The following is a 26,058-nucleotide window of genomic DNA, read 5'->3' on the forward strand; positions in this document are numbered from 1 at the left end:
TTCAAATTAAAATAATCTAGTGCACTTTGAATTTAAAGAAAAAGCAATTTCCTTTTTCTTGGATATATATGGCTTGCAATCCTTAGAACCAGTTCATTATTTAATCAAAGGAAACAAACAAAAAGGAAAAACTTATTGTACTGGGTAGCGGGTAAGATGTTATAAATGAAGTGCCTCACCAGCTGGACACTTGTTTAGCCTCTCCCCCCAGGACACTAGATATATGTTGGAAGTAATAACTCTCAAGCCAAACGTATTAATAGCTTTTGATATGTGACAATAGGCTGTGTGCATGCATGGAGACCTCCAGTCTTATTACACCTGTAAAATATGACCTGATGGTACAACTTGGGGCTTTAAAAGAACTATGGGAAGCTGAAAATGAAGTGGACTGTAGTGGAAAAAGTATCTAAGGATTCAATTTAATAGGGCTTCATAGTTGAGATGAGTTAAAAGCTGACCAAACATAGCCTAAAGTTGAGAGAGAGAGAAATGGTGACTAAGTACAAGTTTATTCACTCAAAACTCTTACCTAATTTATGTTTATCATTTAGGCCTTCTTTGTTTTTCAGTAAGTTATTTATTCAGGTAAATGTAGTTATTTAGGTAAGTTTTTCTTGGGAAACATTTGCCTATGTTCTTTTATTTCTCATGTAAATAAGGTAATGACCATTCTAGCCATAAAAACCTATTATTAAAAGGGGCATTTTTGTCCCATTCAAGTGTTGGTAACTTTCCCCCTAGGTGGAAAGGTTTTTACCCACCTAGTACCCATCTCCTAGGGTAAGTGATACCCAGGAAAATGAACTTTCCCTGGTCCCCACATAAATATGAAAAAAGAACAAGGGATTCTTGGTCAATGGGAATCAAAATCCCATTGACCAACTTCCCCCCTCTCAAAATCCGAAAAAAGAACGCCCCCCTTAGCCCCGTTCGCTTTTTGGTAAGTTACTTGTCTGGGTAAATGCACTTATCTATGTAAGAGTTTCCCAAAAAAGATTTACCCGAGTAAATCTATTTGCCCTTGTTCTTTTATTTCCTATGCAAATAAGGCAATGGCCATTTTAGCCATAAAATTCCGTTATTACAAGGGATATTTTTGTCCCATTCAAGTGTTGGCAACTTTCTCCCAAGGTGAGAAAGTTATTAACCCACCTAGGAGATACTGAGGAAAATAAACTTTTCATGCTCTCCACATAAATATAAAAAAAGAACATGAAATTCTTGCTCAATGGAAATCAAAATCCCATTGGCCAACTTTCTCCCCTCTCAAAATCCAGAAAAAGAATGCCCCCATAATAATAATAATATGTTTTTATCGAACTGACCAGTTTAATTGTTGTATTTACTATAGTGGCAGAGGTTCAAGTCTCATACAAATCTTTTTGATAATTTTTAATTCTATTAATTAATTACATATGATATATGGGCTGATGACCATGAACCGGGCTTCTAAACTAGCAAGTATTTTTTTTAAATATTATATATAATAGAAATAGAAACAAGTATTCACTTTATATAATAAAAGATGTGCATTTTATGTATCATATTGTAATAATTTTTTGATGTAATATATATGCGTACTACTGGTTGGTTCAGGCCTAAGATATTGGGCCCAAACCTGGTTTCCATGGTTTAATGCAAACCAGGCCTGAAAACAAAACCTAGGACTAGACCCGAGCTTGCAAAATTGTAGGGTGTTTGGTTTCATTTACGTTTATCCAGTAAACATTTTGTACTTGTATGACTGTAAAACCGAGACAAACATTTAATGAGAGCGTTTATGACACATAGGCGCCATTAGACACCACATCAACAAAATGCCAATAAATGTGTAATCATTTCAGGAAGCTCCAAAATGAAGTTTCCTGAAATGGGAGAGGCACATAGAAACCAAAATTTGCTTTTACAAAGTTTAATACACATAAATGCAATTAATGAGGCACCTATATGGCGCCGTCAATAAACGTTTATTTATGATTAGTGTCCTTAAACCCTATTAAGGGGATGTTCCACAGTGTGAATTGTTTTCCTTGTTGCTTAAACCACTTAGTTTTAAAATAATTTATTTTCAAAATAAAAATATGAAAAACATGTTCTTTGTGTTTTAATATAGTTTGTATATAGGTGTTTTCTGTTTTCAAAACTAAAACAAAAAACGCCTTAAATATAGTTTGTGTTTGGTTTATTGCTGGTGTGGCAATTTAAAAAATAAATGAAAACAAAAAGAACACCGCCTAAATGTTTGGTATTTATGCAACACGAAAGAAGGTGGAATCAAACCTAAACCCATAGCCGGCTCGACCCATTAACCCAGTCGGCGCCTCCGAAGTCCAAACAAATATATGAATAAAAGAAATTTGGATTTTTACTTTTTAGTTTTGTACGGAAGAATCATGGCAAAATGGTAATTTAATAAGATGTTGAATTAAATAGAGTGGAAATGAAGCGAACTCCTAAGTCCTAATCCGTTGCAAGCCCAAAACCAGAGAAAATACATTTTTTAATCCCTCGTTTGGTGCAAGTTTTCCGTCTCCTTCTTCCCGTGTTTTTAAATTATATAAATTAAAACAAAAAACAAATTCCGAGCAGAGAGAAGGGAGATTGGGAGAAGAACACCCGGCTTCTCTCCTCTGGATCCAGATCTACTCTCGCAGGCCTTCTCTGAGACCTGGTTTCTCTCTCTCTCTCGTATTCGCTACCCTTAGATGCCATGGAGAATCGTCGAATTCCGGCGTTTCACCTCTGGATCTCTGCATTTCTGCTGCTCCTCGTCCGTGGGAATTGCTTCTACCTCCCTGGCGTCGCTCCGGAGGATTTTGAGAAGGTCAGTTCTCAGTTGATTGCTTATGTCTCGCTTCGTTCTTGTTAATCAAATTGTGGGTCTTGTTCTTTGATCTTTGGTATTGCCGTTTTCGGTTTGACCTAGGATTGATGGTTTTGATTTGGTTATTATTGGTAGATCTGTATTTTCTTGCTCCAGATCTGTGTTGGGTTTTCGTCATTTTGTGGAGAACTTTGGTCTTTGTTTCTTATTTATAAAGAAAATGTTATCCTGATATGAAGAGTTGTTTATTTTTTCCCCTTTTCTTTCTTTTTGGCTTAGTTCACTCAAGCTTCTTTCAGTTCTGTGTTTTCAAATTTCAATGGATGGATATGGTGTAAGTTTTCGGATACTAATCGATTTGTTACGAGCTCATGAAGGATGGATGAGTTGGATTGGAAATTTTGGGGGACAGTGGACATTTAACTCGAGAAATTTGTTTATGATTATCCATTCCGTGAGGGATAAGTGGATAACTTCTGGTTTAAAGGAAGTCGCTGCTTTTCCCTTTCTTTCACGCACTTCAATACGAGGGGATAGATCTGCACTTAATGAACTCGTTTGAACGCGTGGAGCTTAATTTTAAATACAAACGGCTAAAGATATAGTCGTAGTTGAGCTAGATATGGTTAAGAAGTGTGGCGAAAGTAGCCGTGCTTCAGTTGTACTGGATCAAGACTTGATGAGTTACTGACCAAGATATGAGCTTTTGCAGTCTCCTTCAGGGAGTGAGGAAACCCAATGATGGATCTTTCAAACTGGAAGACCTGGTAACCCTGATGGGTTGTTTTCTTTCTCCTTAGAGTGTTGCTCATTCTATTTAACGCTTCTCTGTTGTATTTTTAGTCTGGTTGCTTCAGTCATCACAAAAGCGATCCCTCATTGTTCATGGCACCTAATTGTTTTTACGTTTTGAAATTAACTCAATTGTTCATGGCACCTATTCTGGGTTAATTTCAGTCTAGGTCCATTCAGGTTCAAGGGGAATTTATAGTTGATGTTTCTAATGAAATTAATTTGGAACCGAGTTTGTCCACATGTAACTATGTAAGGCCTCTGAAGCAACGCTAAAGCAAGGACATTTTTTGAAATCACTATAAATATAAAAGAAGGGCCAAGCAGCTCTCGCAACTTTTGCTTTACTCGCTCTGCAAATGTATAACTTGAAGTATCGTGGAAAATTGAATTCTTTCTGTTCCCCCTATTGGTTCTTATTTGAACCTGATTATTGATGTGTTTTTTCCTAAGCAAAATTGACTTGGCAAAGTAAGCATAACAACAAATAAGTTACATTTTATGTAGGATTGTCCTTATAGGTGTGAGTGAAGGCTGATTGAAAATGATTAATAAATTAATTAATTAATAAAAGAAGGGATAGTAGTAGAGGAGATAGTAGGTCTATCCTTGGCTTAGGAAACTGGTTACTCGTGGCTTTGTTCACAATGGTAACCTAGAGGACTAGAGTAGGCCCTAGCTGCTGATGACTTAGGGGATGTTTTCTTCATGGTTGTGTTCGTGTTTTGTTTGTTTTATGAACACAAACAGCATGCTGTATGTCATTTGTATGTTATTGCTGGTTTTGGGACCAACAATCCATGGTTACCAGTGAAATGTTTTTTTTTTTTTTCAAAACAACTTTTCATAGCTTTCTCGACCAAAAAACATTGTTCACATGTGTCTCACACACCAATATGGCTTAAGCCATAATGTTTCTATTTGATGATAATCGTGTGATTAAAAATAAGTAGTGAAAGTACATGTGCATGTAAATCATGTTGTCAATGCTTACTTACCATGGTTCAAAAAATAAACCATGAATAGAATATCCTCTTTTGCATTTTGTGGTTCAAAAGAAATTATTGTCGCTTTTGAAAAGTATTGGTATGGCTTAAGAGTGCATATTTTTTGGGACCTGATTATAGGTTTTGGCTGACCTGAAGTTGTTTTTTCCTTATCATGATCTTGTGGCTTTATTATGGAATTTTTTTATTCAAAACTATACTTGCAATACTTATTTTGTTAATCCACTAAAAATGATGATTAAACAGGTAGAATGCCTTGGGTTTTTCCCTTTCTGAGTTCTGACAAAATCCTCACCAGGCTGACTTGTTTGAGTTGGAGTAATTGTTTGTTTTTTTAAGGAAACCATTTTAGTGAAAAAGAATTTATGCAAACTTTTTTGCGACTTCATTTGGTTGTCTTTTCTCTATACCCTTCAATGACTCGTTTCCATGTAGAAGATACTCTCTGACACTATTCTAATGTTTTTTTTTTTAAATTTTCCTGTTGATGTTTGGGTGCAGGGGGATACTTTGAAGGTTAAAGTGAACAAGCTGACCTCTACAAAGACACAACTTCCATATTCTTACTATTCTCTTCCTTATTGTCATCCAGACGCTATAATTGACAGTGCAGAAAATCTTGGGGAAGTTCTTCGTGGTGATCGTATTGAAAACTCTCCCTATGTGGTTAGCTAAATGTCTTTTTGCAGCTCTCCATTCTTGTCCTTTTTGGATATTGCAGTTGTTTTATTTCTTATGATTAATGTTGTTCTGTTGCAGTTTAAAATGAGGGAGCCACAGTTGTGTAATATTGTCTGTCGGGTAAAACTTGATGCAAAAATGGCCAAGGAATTTAAGGAAAAGATAGAGGATGAGTATCGGGTCAACATGTAAAATCACTGTTCTTTTGTGGCTCCTAAATTGTAAAATGAATTCCTTGACAATTGCAATCCCTTAAATTTCAAGGGTTATCTTTTCATGGATCTCTGTTGCATGTAACAGGATCTTGGATAATCTTCCTCTGGTTGTTCCTTTACGAAGGCCTGATCAGGAAGCTCCAACAGTCTATCAACATGGCTTTCATGTTGGGCTCAAAGGACAATATACTGGAGTAAAATTCTATACTGATTGGCACAGAATGATGGAATTTGTGAAATGTTTATACTAGTGCAATTGCTTAGCTTATTGTTATTTTCTTAATTATATGCAGAGCAAGGATGAAAAGCATTTTATCCACAACCATTTACAATTTACTGTCAAATATCACAAAGATATACAGACAGACTCTGCAAGGATCGTGGGATTTGAAGTCAAACCATTTAGGTTGGTTCTTGTCGTGTCCATACTATCTTGTTGGAAGTTCATTGTACTGATTGTGTTCAGTATTTTAGGTTTTTTCTCATTACATGGTATCTTATTGCTTTTATGAATCCAGTGTTAAGCATGAATATGAAGGTGAATGGAATGAGAAAACTCGCTTAACTACCTGTGACCCTCATGCAAAACGAACAGTTACTAACTCTGATTCTCCTCAAGAGGTTGAAGAGAACAAGGAAATCATATTCACATATGATGTTGACTTTGAGGTGAGTCCTGTACCAAGTATTTAAATAGGCTACTTATTCTTTTTAAATTCTCTCTCTCTCTCTCTCTATAGATATATCTCTTCTTTTTTTCTTGGGGGGTTTATTGTTTTCCTCTTCATTAATTATTTTGGCTTCTGTTCCACATTGTAGGCAAGTGATGTAAAGTGGGCTTCTAGATGGGATACCTACCTCCTAATGGCTGATGACCAAATACACTGGTTCTCAATTGTCAACTCTTTGATGATTGTTCTCTTCCTATCGGGTATGGTTGCTATGATCATGCTGCGAACACTGTACCGTGATATTTCCAAGTACAACCAGCTGGAAACCCAAGAAGAAGCACAAGAAGAAACTGGATGGAAACTGGTCCATGGAGATGTTTTCAGGCCTCCAGCTAACTCAGATCTACTATGTGTCTATGTTGGAACAGGTGTCCAGTTCTTTGGGATGATACTTGTCACCATGATCTTTGCCATGCTTGGGTTCCTATCCCCTTCAAACAGGGGTGGTTTGATGACAGCCATGCTCCTACTCTGGGTTTTTATGGGCATATTTGCTGGCTACTCCTCTGCTCGCCTGTACAAGATGTTCAAGGGAACAGAATGGAAGAAAGTCACTTTCAAAACAGCTGTCATGTTCCCAGCCATTGTCTTTGCCATTTTTTTTGTCTTGAATGCTCTCATTTGGGGAGAGAAGTCATCTGGGGCAGTGCCATTTGGGACCATGTTTGCTCTTGTCTTACTATGGTTTGGAATTTCAGTCCCACTTGTGTTTGTTGGTAGTTATATTGGGTTCAAGAAGCCAGCCATCGAGGACCCTGTGAAGACAAACAAGATCCCAAGACAGATTCCAGAGCAGGCTTGGTACATGAACCCAGTCTTTTCAATTCTTATTGGGGGGATACTCCCGTTTGGAGCTGTTTTCATTGAGCTTTTCTTCATACTCACATCAATATGGTTACACCAGTTCTACTACATCTTTGGCTTCCTCTTCATTGTCTTCCTGATCCTCATTGTTACTTGTGCTGAGATCACAGTAGTGCTCTGCTATTTCCAGCTTTGCAGTGAGGACTACTTGTGGTGGTGGAGATCTTACCTGACCTCGGGATCTTCGGCGTTCTACCTTTTCCTCTATGCTACATTCTACTTTTTCACAAAGCTTGAGATCACAAAGCCAGTTTCTGGGGTGCTGTACTTTGGCTACATGCTTATTGCCTCGTTTCAATTCTTTGTGCTGACTGGCACGATTGGTTTCTATGCTTGTTTCTGGTTCACAAGGCTTATATACTCATCTGTGAAGATTGATTGATTGATGCAATCAGATGGGTCGTGGCTAGTCAGTCTCTCTATGAGGAAGCAAAGTTGTCCAGGGGGATTGGATATGAATATGCAGGGGTACCCTTCTGACCGAGTTAGCAATTTAGGTTCAGTTTTGCATATTAAAGGGTTCATGATTATGTTGTCCAATTGTTTTTTTCCTCTTTCTGATATAGATTCATAGTTACTCCCATTTTCTGTCTTCTTGTCTATTTCTTTTCTTTTTATATATAATTTCTCAAATGTAATTTTTCTTTCCCCTTGTTTCTGGATGAGACCTTAAAGGGGATTGGTTAGCCATTCCACTATCAAACCAAATGCATGCTTTAGAATGAAAAATGATCAAAAAGGATTCTTGTACGACTACTATATAACTACACAGCTTTAACCACTGTTTCCTTGCTCATTGTTTGATTTCAAGTTCAGTCGTGGTGATAATGATACATCCCAGTGTCCGAAAATAAAAAGAAATTGATATGCTCATCTGAAACTGTATTTTTTCTTTATGACTAGCGCACATCTGAAACATTTGAAGTTCAAACCTTGAATTATAAAATATTTACTTAGAAGGTGGGAGAAATTGAACTCAGCAAATATTTTATAATTCAAAATCAGAAGCACCATCTTGAGAAATCAAACAAGGTTGGTTACTCCACTGGCATGAATAATCTGATTCGTTGATCACGGACATTATCACGCCTTACCAACCATAACACGCCTTTCTCTCTTGTCACTCTGGTGCACCATCATCAGCAAAATCTCTTTCTCCCCTGACTATGGACTCTTTTTCAGGTAATCTTAATCCCACTCTGGTAAAGTCAACAATCAAACGCCTCTCTGATATGTGCCATCACTCATCGGTTTCTAATTCCGTCTTTCTGTTGCCAAGAACCAGACTTTGGTTGATAGTCTCCAATTACCTCTGTTTTACTGTCTCAATGCTTTTTTTTTTTTTATAGAAATTTACTACTACCTCAATGCTGAAGCTATGTTTGGAGCCTTATTTAATTAGGATCTGCGTCTTGAGTCAGTGAAGGTCCTCAAGGATTATAGTATGACAATGTGACTTAGGCTCCGTTTGGGAGGGCTTTTGTGGTGATTGTGATGCTTCTGAGATGCTTCTCGGCTTTCAAGATTTTTACCAAATAAGACTTGATGATTTTCTGGATTTCTTGGTTCATGCAACGCCAGAAGCTGCTGCATGAAAGCCCTCCCAGACGGGAATAGCACTGAAGGAGACTACAAATGGGTTGTTTTAATTTGATGAATTCACTTAAAATTGTTTGGGCTTGGTCCCTCTTCAGGCCAACATTCCAGCCTTGTTTCATTCTATTAAGGTGTTCCTGGCTTGTTTGAATGATTCTGATGAGGCTCCTGGTCTTTATTTTCCAAAATGTTCTCATTCCTGTTTTCCCATATATACCATAGGAGAAAAGCTATTTTTTCCCACAACAGTTTCAGTTCTGTATCTCCACTGTATTCTCTAATAGATTTTTCCACCGTTCCTTTTATGTTATTGCCATTACTTATTGGAGGGATTCTATTAATAAAAGTACCTGTATGGGGTTGTTGGGGGGATTCTATTAATAAAATTACCTGTATTGGTTGTTGGTATTGCTGTATCATTCGCGGACTAAACTTCTGATAGGAAACAGTTACATCAGCTACTCTGAAGTCTAAATTCTCATATGCCCAATCTTTGTCTACAATCGAGCATTCCAAAATTTGACATCTTCGACACTTATTATATCTCAATCAGAGCATAAATTGGTGGAGGAAAACCTCAGACCCAATTAGGAGAAAGAATAGAAAAAACAGAAAACAAAAAGTTGCAGTAGGCTAATAACCATTCTTAGCGTTTTCTAAGGGGATCCACTTCCATGGGTTCAGATTACAATTACTAGTGTCAAGCAGCTAATTATCAAAATATCAAGAAAGATTACCAGTGTCAGCATCAAAGTTGAATCCAGTTTTTCAGGATATTCACACGATCAATGGCTCTTCTTATAAGTCTGGACTGATGAGTTCAGATATGCTACAACAAATGCTCCCAACACATGAATGGTAGTGCTCAGGTATGCTACACATGAACTGTTCCCACATCTCTACCACAAGATATGACAGCTGTGCATTAAAAATATCTCCCTTATCATTCATGGGGTGCTCTGCGGGTATGGACATGGGAACACCATGTGGGTAGCAGATCCGACACCTGGTTGACTTCCTTGCTTGACTTCCTTGCTTGACGATTAACTTCCTTGCTTGACTTCACCTGGTCGTCGGCCCAACATTTAATTACAGGACCCACACAAATACGGACTCACAAGGTCACAACGAATGAGAAGACTTAACCATTACAACCACCACTTGATCATTTATATTAAGAGCAACCCAGTTTAGTATTCAGCTAAGTTTGCCATCTGCCATTCTTATTTATACATCTCCATCTTCATCCCCATCTCTATGGCTTCTGCTTCATCGTCCATTCTCTCCTCCTTCCTCTTCATATTTCTGTCCCTCTCTGCTTTCTCCCACGCTCAACAAGCTTACCTCGACAACAAGCAGCTCGACTGCTACGAGAACCGATCTCTAACACATGGGTATCTCTGCAATGGCCTTAAGAAATCCTGCAAAACCTATCTCACCTTCCGATCACTCCCTCCCTACGACAACCCCGTCAGCATCGCCTACCTCTTGGGCTCACAGCCGTCGGAGATCGCCAGATTCAACAACATCACCGACGTCGACCCCGTTCCGGTGGATACCCTCCTCTATATCCCAGTGAATTGCTCCTGTTTGGGCAAGTTCTATCAGCACAACGCCTTTTACACCATGAAATATGAAACTGATACTTACCTTGTGATCTCCAACGACACCTACCAAGGCCTGACTACCTGTCAAGCCATGATGAATCAGAACCCATATGATAGCATGAATCTGTTATTCGGTATGAAGCTGCTGGCCCCTCTGAGGTGTGCTTGTCCTACTAAGAACCAGACTGCTCGTGGTGTGAAGTTCTTGCTGACTTACTTGCCTTCATTGGAGGATGATGTTCCTTCAATTTCTAAGAAGTTTGGCGTCGACGAAGAAAGCATTAATGAGGCCAATAAGTTGAAATGGGATAGCGTTACTTATCCCTACACACCCATCCTGGTTCCACTCAGGACTGAGCCACGGCCAACCAAGATCCAAAGTTCAGCTTCTTCCCCGGCGCCTTTACAATCTCCGGTACTGCAGAATACCGTCCCTGCTGTTGAAAGAAACTCTTCAAACAAATGGGTTTTCTTCGGAATTGGAATTGGAGTAGGCTTAGTTACTCTGGTCATCTTCGGAACTCTGGTTTGGTTCTTGTGTCTTCGGCGCCTTCGGCAAGGCAAGCTGAACCCAGAAGGCAGAAAGCTTGCTGCAGATTCTAATATTGCAGCAGCTGCAGGCAAGCAATTCGGCTCTTCTGAAAAAATTCAAGTTGTCATCGAATCCTTGACGGTTTACAAATTTGAAGAGTTGGAAAAGGCTACTGGGTTCTTCAGCGAAGATCATAAGATCAAGGGATCTGTTTATCGTGGACTTATCCAGGGAGATAATGCTGCTGTAAAGAGGATAGAGGGGAATATCTCAAACGAGATTAATATACTGAAACTGATCAATCATTTCAACGTGGTTAAGCTTTCCGGATTCTGTGTGCATGAGGGGAACACCTATCTCGTTTATGAATTTGCAGAAGGTGGGCCGCTCAGTTATTGGCTTCACGAGGGGAAGAATCTGGGATGGAAGCAAAGAGTTCAGATTGCCTATGATGTAGCAAATGGGCTTAATTACCTTCACAACTATGCCAATCCTCCCTACATCCACAAGAACTTGAAGAGCAGTAACATTCTCTTGGATGGTGACCTCAGAGCCAAGATTGCAAATTTTGGGTTGGCAAGAACTGTGAATGGAACCCTGCAACTGACGAGGCATGTAGTCGGTACACAAGGTTACATGGCTCCAGAGTATCTCGAGCATGGGCTGCTCACTCCAAAGCTAGACGTGTTTTCATTTGGGGTTATAGTGTTAGAGCTCTTGTCTGGAAGAGAAGCTGCCACTGCTTCAAATGATGATGGTGACAGAGGGGAGAGATTGTTGTCTGAGACAATAAAACCAGTGCTTGAAGGAGAGATTGCAAGAGAGAAGCTGAGAGGCTTCATGGATCCTTCTCTGGGGCATGACTACCCTTTGGAGTTAGCCTTCTCCCTGGCCCAACTGGCTATGAACTGCTTGGCTCTTGATCTGAATTCACGCCCAACCATATCTCAGGCATTCATATCTCTGTCCAAGATTCTCTCATCTTCATTCGATTGGGATTCCTCAGATGAACTTCAACACCCAAACTCTCTAGGCCATGGCCGCTAGTAAGGTGACTGTTTTCTCTATAATTGCAATGTATTTGGTAATTTCCAAAGTTATTTTCTGTTTTTTCGATAATATACAAGTAGAAATTAAGCTCTGAGTATAGCCTCTGTACCCTGTAAGTTGAAGAACTGAATAAAGATATTTTAGATGCAAGGTGAACCAGTGAAGTTTTGTTCTAAAACTCTAATTTTGATATTTTGGAAGATGGCAAGCAAGAAATTGATGGAAGAACTCCAGCATTTCTGGACCACAATTTAATTTTAGCATAAGTAGAGCACGGTAGGAAAAAAAAATCAGGATTGCTACGTACCTACTCATGGCAAGAGTTTGACATTTGAGTTGATTAGGCCAAAATATGTCCACGCATAGAGATCACTAATACTCAGTTTGGAAGGAGGGGTCCGCGTTCTGTGCACCCATGGGTGTGCACTGGACGCGTGAACCCACCAATCACGTTCGACCACGTCGGTTGAGTGCGGGATGGGAAACATTAACGCGGGTTTGGCTGTCAATCTGGTTCAATTGGACACAAAAAGACAAAACATCCATTTTTATTTCACACTCAGTTCGAACTTCCCCTCCTTATCCTCATTTCGAACCTAAGCACAATAGCAGCTCTCCGGCGCCTTCACTCCACACTGGCGCCCCCGTGAATGACAAAGCCACTGGCGGCCCTGTTCATGGTTCTTTCAATTTCTGACTGAACCTCTCCGTTTTGTAGAGAACGTAGTACATGCAATTGAATGAAGTCTCTTTGTATGGGATGGAAGGAACAGGTGAAGAAGTGACTGCAAATGATGCCGTGGAAGGTGTACACCTCGGAAGGAAAGAAAACGACATGCCCTGAAACCAAGCAACCACAATGTGTTGGTTCCATCTGCCATGTTTATATCTCTGGGGAGTGGTTGGACCGAGAGCTCACCCCAAAGATTTACAGATGCTTTACACAGTTGGAGCTTAAAGCCTTAAACATATGTGTAAACTCTTTAGCTGGATCAGAACCTGCTAGCCCTCATTCTATTACTCTTCATTAGTTCCTAACTTGAACAAGATCCCCATCATATACATTATGTATGGAAAAAATGGGCGGACCCTAGTACAATGGTTGGGCTGCTTTCTTGCAACTTCAAGTGATTAAGGTTCAAATCTTGGAAACAACCTCTCCATATGTGCAAAGATAAGATTATATACATCTGTCCCACCTAAGACCTTGCATTGACAGAAGCCTCGTGTATATATCATGTGTATCCAAAGTTCGTAATAGTTGATACTCCTATTTTTATTATAAATCCACAGGTACTTGAGGCTCCATTTGGAAGCAGTACAAATTCAAATGTGTAGAGCACAAAATCTTGTATTTTGTATTATTTTGTATGTATTCATACTATACATATTTGTATTTATATTCCTTTTGAAAATGTAAATTTGTAGGATACAAAATCTTGTATTTTGTAATATTTTGTATGTATTCATACTACATATTTGTATTTATATTCCTTTTGAAAATGTAAATTTGTAGGATACAAAATCTTGTATTTTGTATTATTTTGTATGTATTTACACTGTAAATACTTGTATTTGTACTCCTTTCAAACTGAGCCTAAGGCTCTACTTGTGAAGAGTGCAAATGTTGGTTTAGTGTATATATGCACGTTGGTTCAATTTTGCTAATGTTTGGCAAGAATACATTTGTGCATTGACAATAACAAAAGGGTTTACACCCAAAGTGAGGAAATTTTACATAAAAAAAATCGATGTACATTTGCACTAAAAGTTGATCAAATGTTAAAAGGTATATTGTTGCCTTGGGATTTGTATTTGCATCCATTATAACATAAAACTCTTATGGCAAGAAAGTAAATTTATCCTGCAATACTAAACCAACTTTGCATTTTCATGGGCTAGAATGTACTCTAGGCTCAATTTGGAAGGAGTACAAATACAAATACGTACTGTGCAAATACACACAAAATACAAGGTTTTGCTCTCTACAAAACTGAGCCCTACATATTTGCATTTGCACTCTTGCCAAATGGCGCCTAATATGCAAATGCTATGATGCAAAGGTTGTAACTTTGGCTCAGCTTGAAAAGGAATATAAATACAAATATGTACAATACAAAAACATATAAAATGATACAAAATATAAAGTTTTACACTCTACGTACTTGTATTTATACTCCTTCAGCCTAAAAGAAAAAAAATGTAAAAAGTAATAAATGAGATATCACAACTTATATCTTTAATATTATTGAAGTTTTTAATATGATTGATAAGTACATCTTTGTGAGAATTGAAGGAATGAAAAGTTACGAGTTATTGATATGAAAATTTATATCAACTGTGGCATATATTTGAACTTAATTAAGCTTTGAAATAAGCAAGCCACCCACAAGCCAAATGGGCTAAAAGAACACAGGATGATTTTATGAATTAATGCAAAACCCTCACCAAAAGTATCGAGGATATTCAAAGAGGATGGAAGGAAGGAGACTGAGAAAGGAGCTAGAAAGGTGTCTTGAACTGTACGATATCTATTGGCGATAAGGGCTTAAATGTAATTGGTTGGAGGGTGGGGGTGGGGATCGGAACACTAAATTCTTCTATCAGGAGAAGAAAGAACACAACTGGATTTGGATGGCAGAAAAATAACAATGGGGACTTGGATTATGGACTCAACTGTTATTAAAGAACGTTAACTCAGTTAATTTTTTGTAGGTAAATAGACAGTTTAACAAAGCAGCTCTTCTCTTGGAGAAGAAATTGGGAAATTCATTCCAAATGACATTACAAAAGAAGATAGTATTATGCTGAATTAACTCCCATCTGAAGAAAAGGTGAAGAAAGTTCTCTTTGATATTGGGTCTTTGTAGGTGTCAAGCCCGGATGGGATGCACGCTCTTCTCTAGCAAAATGCCTGGAATGCCTTAAAAAATGAGTTTACTGCTTTTGTTCAAAACATATGGCTTACATCAACTCTATCAACTTAATTCTTTCTCATCCCAAAGAAGGACAAGGTGGAAACTGCGGCAAATTTCAGGCCAATTGGATGCAATAATGTCCCATACAAGATAGTTGCAAAAATTCTGGTTAAAAGACTTCAATTAATACGTACTAGGATGGACATTAATGTTATTAAGAGGACCTAGCTCTCACTTAGCTAATGACCCTAAAAACCCAATATATGCGTATACAGTACGATACATTATTATCAATGATTCAAACCACCTGAAAGTGCTAGTGCCACGTTCATTGTGTAAGTATCCATGGGTTCTGAATTCTGACCCAATTAACACAACTAAGAAGACAGCAACACTTCCCATCACTGTCCAATTCCAGCTTTCTTTCAAGGTATTTTGGTTGACATGCTATTATTTTAAGTAGGGTGTATGGTAATTTCTACCCTATCTTTTGGCTACTTATCATTGCTACTGACCACGGAGTTATTTATTTAAAATATGAATTTTGGGGTGGAGACGGGTTTGGAGATTTTACAAGGATATGGGTAAGGTATGGTATTAGATTAGTTTGTTCTTATTTATTTTACTTCTTTATTGCTTATATAACAGAAAATAATAATAAATTAGATATAGGTTTTAGACTTAACCTGACAATCCGATCGACTTCACCCTCAAATGCATAAAGGGTAGGATTAGAGAGGGTTTGGATTTTGAAAATCCAACAGGTTGAGAGGTCTGAAGAATGGGTAGGGTCTAAAATTTACAAAACCCTCACCGAACCCACTCCATTGCCATCGCTATCTTTGTTGAATTTTGAAATCTTGGTATTTAGTTAGGATTTGTGTCTTGAGTGCATCGAGCTTAAACTTTCAATGTGACTTCAATTGTACTCTTCCCAAACTGAGCTTAAACTTTCAAAAACAAATCATTTACTCGTCAGGACGTGGAGTTCCTTTCAATGTTACCCAGCAGAGATAAATGTTATTACTTATGAAAGCTGGGCTGATGAGGTCCGGCCATTAGAAAACAGCAGAGTCTGATCCATTCCAGCTTGAAACTGCAAGGCTAGAACATGGGATTAAGATCATTTTCCCACGGAATTAGAGTCGTCTAGACTGAAATATGAGATCCTTCTTCATGAAAAGGAGATCTATGGACTCATTGATTGAGACAACATTGTGCCTTGACTTCTATCATAGTGGCCAACGTTAAATTACAACACAAAACAGAATACTGACAGTAACCATTAACCGTAAAGAACTTTTGAGTTGAAATTTTAAGAAGGATTTGACAGCCAATGCACATATGGATATACTTAGCTAATTAGCTAATTATGGGTCCATTTGATTTGCAGTGGGAATCGGGTGAAATGTAATTCTCATTCCCAAGCGTGGGGAGGGAATGACCATTCTCTCAGGTGGGGGAATAACATTCCACCGAAAATGGAAATCAGATTCTAGTTCTGATTCCATCCAATCAAACGGTTAGAATGGGAGTGAGCTGATTTGAGACTCCTATCTGCAACTCTATATATAATTGAATCGGATGCTATGAAATCAGATCAAGCAATATCTGTTTTCAATCATGTTTTTAAATTCCATTCAATCTGATTATGGTTAAGCAAATATCCAAAATCCAACTTAGGTTGAGTTGTGCTTAGGTTGGCCATGGCCTTAACGTGAAGTTAAGTCGGGTTCATATTTTTTAACCCTATTCTGTTCTCAGTTTCTCACCATTGTTTCTACTTCTGCTCACGTGGAGTGTAATTACTAAAACATCACTATATAATAAGGCAGTAGTCTATATAATCTCTAATCCCACTCGCAACAGTGGATTTAGCATTTCTAATCAGCGACGTGAAGTACAGGATTGTGTGTAATGTGTATTAATTACACATCACCCTACTAATCCACCATTAAAATTTGCCAGGGAACTAATACACAACCAATATAAAGCTTTTTTGAAAAGAGAAAGAGGTAAGTTTTATTTAACTGAGATTTAAGGGTGTTGATTCATGAAGATCAAGGTGTTTTTTGGCAAATCTTTTTAGAAAGACCTTCCAACAGCTTAGATGGCCAAAGGATGTATTGAGCTTTTGGAGTCTTGTCTTTAAAGAAAAAGACCATTTGACAAATGATTCAATCTATCAGTCTTTTAAAAACACATTTAAAGGTTATTGATTTTGTGGAAAGACTAGGAAGCTTCATTTGAAACTTCCTGAAATTCAGTGTTTTTTTTTTTTGTATTTTCAGGTCTTTCCACTCAAGTATGAATTACCATCTTCTCTTTCCCTTCTCTCTAAAATTACACAGGGCTTGGGGAGAAACCCACAAAATTTTAAATTATAAGAAAACTAAGGTGCCATTTGGCAAGTTTTTTTAGAAGATTTTCTGGTAGACCTGACAACCACAAGACGATGTGAGTTTTTGCATTAAGATCTTAGCAACTTGAAGACCATTTGGTTAATGTGTATCTTTTCGCACAAAGACAAGTTGAAAAAATGCAAAAAAATCCATTTGGAACTTCTCGAAAATGGCCCGAAATGGGCTTCCCACATTTTTTTGGTGCTGCATCTTTCGGTGGCTAGATCTTTTTCCAACCAAATGGGAAAAGACAAAATCACAGGCTGTTGGGCTTCTAGAAAACCGACAGCCCAGACGAAAAGGCACACCAAATGGGACCTAAATGGATTTGTGATACCCATAGCCAATTTGTACAATATTAGAGTATTGGTCCATATTAGTTTGTACTGATTTATATCAATCTATTGACATTCAATGAAACAATAGAACCATTTTAAAGTTGTTACAAGGAAGGTTCAAAATATCAACACGTCCGATACGCCGATGAGGGTGTACTGGGTGATATTGATAGTGTTTTTTTGCTTTTTTTTATGTTTTTTTCAAAACTGGTTCAAGGGAGCCGGTTTAAGGCTTCTCCACCTCCTGAACTGGTCAGAACCCCGATATCGGAAAACCACCAGCATGATACATATCGATACTTTGAAACTTGGTTACAAGTGAAGCTAGAAAAAGTTGGCATTAGAATTCTTGGTTTCTTTTTCATCCTATAGTGTTTGGTGCATAAGGAATAGAACCTTTTCAGGAAATGGATATGGTACCCTCGTGATATTCCCACTAAAATTAGATTCTTTATGTGGACGGCTTATATTAGACAAAATCAATGTTCACTGAACATTGATTGTGGTGCTCTGTGCCTCATCCTCGGAGTCTGCTCAACATCTCTTCATTTACTGCAACTTCTTTAGTTTAGTGGCACTTCCACAAGTTGTTTTGGTTTTGGCGTGAATGGGTCATTATTGGAGACTGTAAGAAGAAAATTTTGTGGAATTCAACTTCCCTCCCAATCTCTTGGTGCCTTCGGAAGGAGGGAAATAAAAGGATTTAAGGCTATGTTTGGTTTGAAAGCAAATAAGAGAAAGTTGAGGAAATGTTTTTAAGGAAACTTCTGAACCCTCAACTCTCTCTCTCTCTCTCTCTCTCTCTCTCTCTCTCTCTTATTTTCTATCAAATCAAACACAGCCTATAGGAAGGAGGCTCTAGCGTCCTGTGTTTGGTTGGAGTCATCCAAAGAACCATCTCTTCGGGGGTTGTGATCCTTAGAGACTTTGAGATGACCCAAATTTTTAATTTTTGTAATGCGTGGGTTCTAATGCGTTAATCCCCCTTTTTGTTTTGGGCTTTTAACCTTTACCTTTCTTGGTTTTAATAAAATTCTCTTACCCTTTAAGATGCCACCCAACCCAAAAATCGATACATATGGCCTTTATCAGCAATTACATATCGATACTTTCTATTACCCAGATTGCACTAAGGAACTTCTTACCACCCCTTCCATTTATAAGTTCAAAGAGAAGGGATTACAGGGCTATGAAAGTAGACACGAACAGTATATCTTGCTGGGTTAGAGAATCTTGCATTCATTTGTCATGTAAAACTAAATGTTACAATGCCAATCATCTTCACACAGCCATTTCCTTCTGCTGGATAATTTGCTGCCAAAACCATGGAATCAATTATGTGCTTGGTGACAGGATGTGAAACTCAAAGCAGGCAAATTACAAGAATAACCAACCCAGTCTTTATTGGAGACCTAACATGCAGTTTATCTCCAGATGGAGTTAATTTAATATAAGCTATCTGACAATCACATTGTTGAAGCTCTAGCAAAACCTGAAAATCTTGAGTATTCATCTTGTAGAAGAACTTGAGGATTTCCTAGTTCAACCTACACAAGGGGAGTAAAATGTTAAGTAAAAAAAGAAATTCTAAACAAATACAATATGAGTGCTGCCAGGGATTAATGACTTGCACAAGGTCACTGACCACTATAAGTTGGCAGAAATGCTACTCAATTTTTAATTGGTCCTGGTTGGAGGATGTAAATGGCCGCAGGAGTTCAATGATATAAGTAATGTTTCAACCAAAAAAAAGGGGACAAAGGTAATGTTAAAATTAGTATTAAGGATATCCATGCCCTTCTCTATTGGGCATCTGGGTCAACTCTCTATTTAACTTGTTTGAAAGGTTAGTTTAGTAATTATAATTTCTGTTACTATAAAAAAATGTTATGGGTTGTTCAGATCTGAAATTTGACCCTCTCTTTTCTATTATATTGTTTTTTTTTTCATTTATTGTATATACACTTCTCTTGGAGGTATTCTCAGCCTCCTCTGATATAATTGAAATCTTTGTTACTAGGAAGAAAAAAACAAAACAGTTTTTATGGCAAAAGTATGAAAGGAAAATAAAGAAAAGAAACCTATTGATTAGTTTACCAGGTTTCCTTGCTCAAGAACCAGGATATTGTCCACGTTCAAGACCATGGAAATGCGATGTGCAATTGTAATCACTGTCATGCCCCTACATTCACTGGAAATGGTATTCTGCAGTACTGATGCTGTTTGACTGTCAACATTAGCAGTGCATTCATCTAAACATAGTACCTGTAAGATTTAATATGGTGTGTTTTAGCATCAATATAGAAGAAAATCTAACATCTGAAAAAAAAAGGGAAATTGCCTAAAACTCACCATGGCTTTTCAGCATTTCTCTTAAACTCACCATAACTTTTCAAAACGTCCAGGGAACCCCATAGTAAGTTTTTTGTTTTCCAAAACCCACCATCCGTTAGAGCACCGTTAGTGTACATTGACAGAAGTTGTCCATGTCATCATAAATACAATTTTCATGACCAAACTGCCCCTTAATGGCGAGTCAGCCTTATTAAAATATTTTTATGACTAAAATGCCCTTAAGCACACAACTGCCTTTAAGATTTCTACTCGTTGAGAGATGTTTTGCTCTCATTGTTGTGCTTGAAAGATGGGTTTTGGGTTGAATAATAATAGGGGTATGTCTGGAATATTGAAAAATAGGTCAAATATAATAAAGGGTAAAATAGTAATCCATCAACACCCATTTGTCTATTTAACGTCAAGTTACTGACATGGGGGTTCCCTGAATGTTATGAAAAGTTATGGAGAGCTTAAGAGATGCTGAAAAGCCATGGTGAGTTTTGGACAATTTCCCAAAAAAAAAAGATTCCTTGAATTTAGTTGATCAACAATAATGATGTCTTGTTCAGACAGTTCTTGACATCTAATGATGGATCCATGATGTAAACCATTTAGCTTTACCAGTAAGGATATCATATGGTGCAACATTAAATTCGGTCCCCTGCTTATGTTAAAGTACGTCTAATTCAATGCAAGGAATTCTGTTTTGTTAAGTAATTTCTATAAATAGCATTTAATTCTGTGGAATATAAAAGTCGTAAGTTTTAGTTAAATACCTACTGGGTTGATCAAATGATGTTGGAAACTAAGTTCTAAACACCTTGATTGCAATTCTAATAATATAGATTACCTTCTTTTTTTGATTGGTAAGAATATAATATATACAAATGAAAGTGAAGTGTATATAAAAGGGAAACCAAATGATTCCAGAAGGGAAAAAAAGATGCAGAGAACTCAGAAGCTGGTAATTCTATACCAAAGGCCATACAGAGAAGCACAGAACTGAACACTCTCTGCAGCACCTAAACTGAGGAATAAAAACAAAATGTTACTTCAATCCCTATTAGAAAATAGCAAAGCATCCTCTTAGTGTTTAAGAAATTCTTACGCAAGAGTCATTATGATGGCCACTTGGTGAAAAACAAGAAGAAAAAGGCAAATATTAGGCCCCTATCTAGTTCACCCCTCCCAAGACCCCAGATATCGGGGACCAACATTGGGTAATGGCCTTTTTATAATGCAAGATTTATCCAAATTGAGCAAATGAAGAAATAGGCACATGAATACGAGTATGACCATCCCACTAGCAAGATGACTGGATCCATTTCTTCTTTCACCCTGAACACACACAACATGCCTAAAGGATATCACACAAGTGGCTTCTATATAAATGTAGAGAAAGTAATGTAAGCTGAGTTTCTGTACCAACTCATGCAAAGATATGACATCAAGGATGAGTCCAATTTTAGGCCATCAGTGTAGATATACCTTAGAGGATTTGAGAAGTGCACGGGCAAGGCATAGGAGCTGTCGTTGTCCTACAGAAAAAGATGATCCAGCTTCCTTTACGTGAATGTCCAGTCCTCCTGATGCTTCTATTTCCTCCTTAATGTGGCACTTCTCTAGAGCCTTCCAAATTTTTGAGTCACTTGCCACTTGATATGGATCTAGATTGTCCCTAGAAAATTGCAAAAGAAACAAAAACTCATTAATTGGTTATCAAAAAAACACACTGGATTCATCAAATGAGGTAACTAAACTAGGATAAGAGATTTAAATTCCATTAAAATTGGAGGATGCACAAAATAAAATATCTAAACTAGGATGCAGATATTTACATTCCAAAAGAATTAGCCACCAGAACAAGTAGAATCTTATGCTAAATAGGAAAAATATTAATAATTATTACATGAAACGAATGGGCACCTTAGTGATCCTTCAAATAAAAATGGGTTCTGTGGCACAACTGCAAAACATGAACGCAGATCTCTAATAGCAACATCAGCAATATTGATCCCATCGACAGAGATACGACCCCCACATATTGGGGTGAGGCGACAAAGGGCATTTATGATGCTAGATTTTCCAGCACCTGTTCTTCCAACAATTCCAACCTGGTTGATATTACCCAATAAAAAAATGGTTCATAAAGCATTAACAATCCATCCAGTTACTATTAAACCTAACAGTTGAAAGAAAAAAAATAAATACAAAGGTATGCAACTATTTAGAAATGAAATTCTTGGTATCTGTTCTGACCTGCATTCCTCCTGTAATAGTAAATGTAATATCACGAAGAGCAGGTGGTAAAGATGGCATATATCTCAAAGTAACATGTTGAAATTCAATCTGTCCTTGATTGGGCCAATCTGGGTCTAAAGATTGGCGGCCTAGAAGTTCTTCTTCAGGAACATCCATATACTAGAAAAAGCATGAAGTCAACACATCATAGATTATTAGAAAAGCATATTAATTATGTAATCCTTTCTTTGTACCTGAAGAGCCCTTTCAACTGAAACCATTTCCTTCTCGGTTTCAGTAAAACTTGTTAAAAGACTGCTCAGCAAAGATACAATTGGTGCTGCATAAGAGAGAGCTAAGCCTACCTGTAGCAAGATGAATAATGATTTTATGGCGATTTTAGAAAAAAACCGGAATATGTCATACAGGAGGATTGGGACTTGACACTAATAGGCTGAACATAGATGAGCTCGTCAAAAGCTTACCAGACCAGGTGTACCAAAACTAATTGGGAAACCACCACGACATCCAATGACAGCCATCACTGCGACAAAAGTGACAACAAATGCTGCTAGCAACTGAATATATATAATCAATGATCAGTATAATATAACCTGCAGATTGACAATTTTTCATGCCACCACCAAGCACATGATATTAAAGAGAATTGTTCTCAAATTCTAATATTTATTTAATGAAATCAGTACAAGAAATAATTCTGTGCCCTTTACCTGAGAAGAAATCATGAGATAAGAGAATTTAAAAAGTAATTAGTGAAAATTATGCATACTTGAAGACGCAGAGAAAGCCACAGACTTGCTGTTAGTTCTGAGTAGGATGTTTGCTGATATAATGCAACATTCTGAGTGAATCTATCCAAGAAAAATTCCTGTACAAATAAAGCATTGGAAATCAGCATTATGATTTCCTCTATTATACAGATTCAATCAAGCAGTTTCTTTGGAAACCATACATTGAAGCTGTTTATGCTAGTTAAGGAATGAGAGACGTGGAAGAGAAAGGCAATAAGATATTAGATAGTAAATTCTAAACTCTACAGACAATAGAAGTTGGTGTTTAGTTTCATTGATTTGGATTCTTCATTCAATAAGACAGAAACATGCTTGACTGGGTGACCTTATGTAAAAACATGTTTTCCCCTGAATTTATAATCTTATCATGTAATCCACCCAAAAAATAGAACTTGTTGGACAGACACAATCATCAAATTAGACTTTAATGGGACTGCTTAATCCAGACTGTAACTGTAATAGAGATAAAACCCTGTCAGATCTATCCCTGTGTTATGAAATTGTTGTAAGTTAAAAAAGACTTCCATTCAATGATATATGATGAACCACAGTTGAATTGGATCATAGTTGTCGAATACTGCAGTCTCCCAATTCAAATGTCTAGTATATGATGGATGAAGAACCGCACCAAATTTGGTAAATAGATGAACTTAAAATACACACAGAATTTAAATATATATGTGATGTACATGTATGTATGTATATACATACAACTATATATATGTATGTTGTATTTCTTGGATATCCTAATGCCCTAAAGTTCCATTTGGTTGCCAAGAAAAATATAAGGATGTGTCAGAAAGTGTAAGAAAATCAACAAAAGAAGCTATTAGGGGTTTCCAATCACCCATTTGCACTTTATACACAACTTTCTTGTATTTTTCAGATAGTTTTCTAAGGAAATAATAAACTTCAGTTAAGATCCCAAACACTCTTATAAACCAACCAAAGCACCTATCTAAAAGGTTTTTTGAGAAAATATCAAAATTTCCTTCTCTCTCTCTCTCTCTCTAGGTTACCAAATGGAGGTCAAACTGACATAGTGCCAGTGATACAGGGTGAGGGAACTACCACTTGGAAAACCACTTAGATGGAGTTCCAACTGATTAATCATGAAGGATTAAGAAAATACTACATGTTAATTAATAATTTATAATTGTCCATGACATAATTATTTGCATACATGTGTCAGGAATCATTTTAGCAGGTAGGTTTAATAACCTTTATAATGCGAAGCCACTTCCAGATGTCTCCAGTTTATCTTCTTTTTTTATTTTTATCTGCTATATCAGATTAAAAATTTCTGGGGAAATGTGAGAGAACCTCTTTACACATATGGAATCTTGAAGATCCTATTACCTCTGTTTTGAATGCCCTTATAGTTGATGATCCATCCAGTGTCTCAGAAAAGGATGCATAAATAGGGGAGCGAGAAACACTATCAAGTCTGCGCAGTTCACGTGATGTTGACCTATAGTAGAACTGAAAAAAAAAATGAAATGTCAATTTACTACATGGCCTTCAGTACAATTGTAAGATAAAATAATATGTCTTCCTTTCTTTGATCACTGGTAATAAATAATGAAAATTTTCTTAATTTTGTTCACTATTACAAATTTTTCTTTTGGCAGTAATGTAATTTATATTGAAGATCATAATATGTAGGATTCATACAAGAGGTGAAAATGAAAGAAAAATTAAAGAATGGAAGGTATAAACAATGGGTAGAAGCCCCTTCTAACTAATATAGAAAAGAACAATACAAAATATCCCACCCCCAGCCTAGGTGTACCTCCACATTTCTGAGAACAAGACAGCCTTCATTTCAGAAAAGGCAAGGACCACAGCCCATCAACCCTTGGAACACCCCACTCTGACAGCTAGGAAAAGAGATAACATTCATAAGACCACCCAGTTATATAGAGACAAACCTATTAAAGCATCCCAATCTAAGAAAAAATATTCAAGGAAATGTTTTTTTTTTTAACATTGTAACAACAATATTGATGTTGCTACAAACTACTGATAGCATTACATATAAATGCTGAAATCTTTTTCTATAACCTTTTTAAATACTTTCCACTCATACCATTACTTGCAACAATGAGACTAATCAAGATAGTAGAAGATAACAACATTAGGTCCTATCATGGGCCACATATGAAAGAAGTAAGATTAAAAACTAAGAAAAACTTAATAGTTAATAAACACTCATAAATAACTCCAAAGTTAATGGAATATACCATATGGCCGGACAACCAATCTATTTAAGACCTTCTACTATTGACTTTTCAATCAAAATCCAACCATACTCTTCCTCAGATTCTATATACCCTGCTTCTAGTTATCTAGTTATATGAAGCTTGAGAACATGTTTTGTGATGATAAACTGAAGCTACAAATGGGGTTTTGAGAAAAATCCAATAGTTGGATTTGAAGAGGACTTACAAACTTTCCCAAAAAATATTGAGTTTGATCAATTTTCTTGACTTAAGAAACTATCTATGCCATTCTACAAAATCCATTCTCCACCATATAAGCAACATGAACATCTAGGATAACAAACTGGCATCTAGTTCTAACTAAGCAGTTTGATAGGAAATGGATGGATGAAAGTCAACTAGAAGTTTGATACTACCTAGATGATCTACACGTTCGGTTTGTAAGGTTTCAGGCTTTTCTTTGCTGGGATTTTCTTCTGCTTAGTTTTCTTTTCTTGTTTTGAAAATTCAAGTGATGGATATCTTCATTTACATCACCCACCATGGTTCCCCTCTGCTGACCCTTGAGTGCACTTCTTCTTTTTCATGCTTCTCCTAAAACCTTACCATCTGAACTAAATTGCTAAAAGCATCCTGAACAGTTTTCACATGTCCATTCTCCACAAACTCTTAATCCCTGACATTCTGCTCCTACACTAGTTTGGTGTTATTGGATTCCTATTCCATGTGTTTGCTATCTGAGTGGAAGAAATACTTGACGACACTCTGGCCCTACAATAAAAGGTTTCCACTTTCCTGATGATACCCTTCCACCTGTCCAGTTCCCTTTCAGAGGCCCTCTCTAAGTTGGTGGTTACATATGTAGATGATGCTACTTAGCTTTTCC

At 37.2% G+C, this 26,058-nt stretch overlaps 2 protein-coding genes and 1 pseudogene across 6 annotated transcripts in view; 2 read left to right on the forward strand and 1 right to left on the reverse strand.

The window, feature by feature from the left end:
- The first annotated feature begins 2,439 nt into the window (after window positions 1-2,439).
- LOC148843330 (transmembrane 9 superfamily member 8-like) lies at window positions 2,440-7,867 on the forward strand. The gene is made up of 7 exons (XM_088957536.1): window positions 2,440-2,827; window positions 5,128-5,292; window positions 5,386-5,495; window positions 5,608-5,716; window positions 5,816-5,928; window positions 6,041-6,191; window positions 6,342-7,867. Exons 1-7 carry the CDS (start codon window positions 2,714-2,716, stop codon window positions 7,497-7,499), a joined length of 1,920 nt encoding a protein of 639 aa, XP_088813662.1. The 5' UTR covers window positions 2,440-2,713; the 3' UTR covers window positions 7,500-7,867.
- Window positions 7,868-9,193: 1,326 nt separating this feature from the next.
- Window positions 9,194-13,264, forward strand: LOC148843331 (protein LYK5 pseudogene; annotated as a pseudogene). The gene is made up of 2 exons (XR_016103136.1): window positions 9,194-11,903; window positions 12,621-13,264. The product of XR_016103136.1 is annotated as a protein LYK5 pseudogene (transcript).
- A 5,511-nt stretch (window positions 13,265-18,775) lies between these two features.
- ABCC13 (multidrug resistance-associated protein 11) overlaps window positions 18,776-26,058 on the reverse strand; it is a 155,322-nt gene continuing 148,039 nt past the window's right edge. For 3 of the 4 annotated variants that reach the window (XM_088960046.1, XM_088960044.1, XM_088960047.1), the window contains 9 exons: window positions 24,310-24,432; window positions 22,929-23,027; window positions 22,624-22,716; window positions 22,393-22,503; window positions 22,157-22,318; window positions 21,824-22,011; window positions 21,386-21,575; window positions 19,658-19,825; window positions 18,776-19,107 (listed from right to left, as the gene is read on the reverse strand). In XM_088960046.1, coding sequence (XP_088816172.1) covers window positions 19,027-19,107; window positions 19,658-19,825; window positions 21,386-21,575; window positions 21,824-22,011; window positions 22,157-22,318; window positions 22,393-22,503; window positions 22,624-22,716; window positions 22,929-23,027; window positions 24,310-24,432 — 1,215 coding nt within the window. In that variant the 3' untranslated portion in view covers window positions 18,776-19,026. The remainder of the gene's footprint in view (window positions 19,108-19,657; window positions 19,826-21,385; window positions 21,576-21,823; window positions 22,012-22,156; window positions 22,319-22,392; window positions 22,504-22,623; window positions 22,717-22,928; window positions 23,028-24,309; window positions 24,433-26,058) is intronic. The other variant, XR_016103858.1, reaches the window with a different exon arrangement.

The sequence above is a fragment of the Nelumbo lutea genome, chromosome 8, assembly GCF_056320005.1.
Source record: "Nelumbo lutea isolate HS-2025 chromosome 8, American lotus-T2T, whole genome shotgun sequence".
NCBI classification, from domain to species: Eukaryota; Viridiplantae; Streptophyta; class Magnoliopsida; order Proteales; family Nelumbonaceae; genus Nelumbo; species Nelumbo lutea.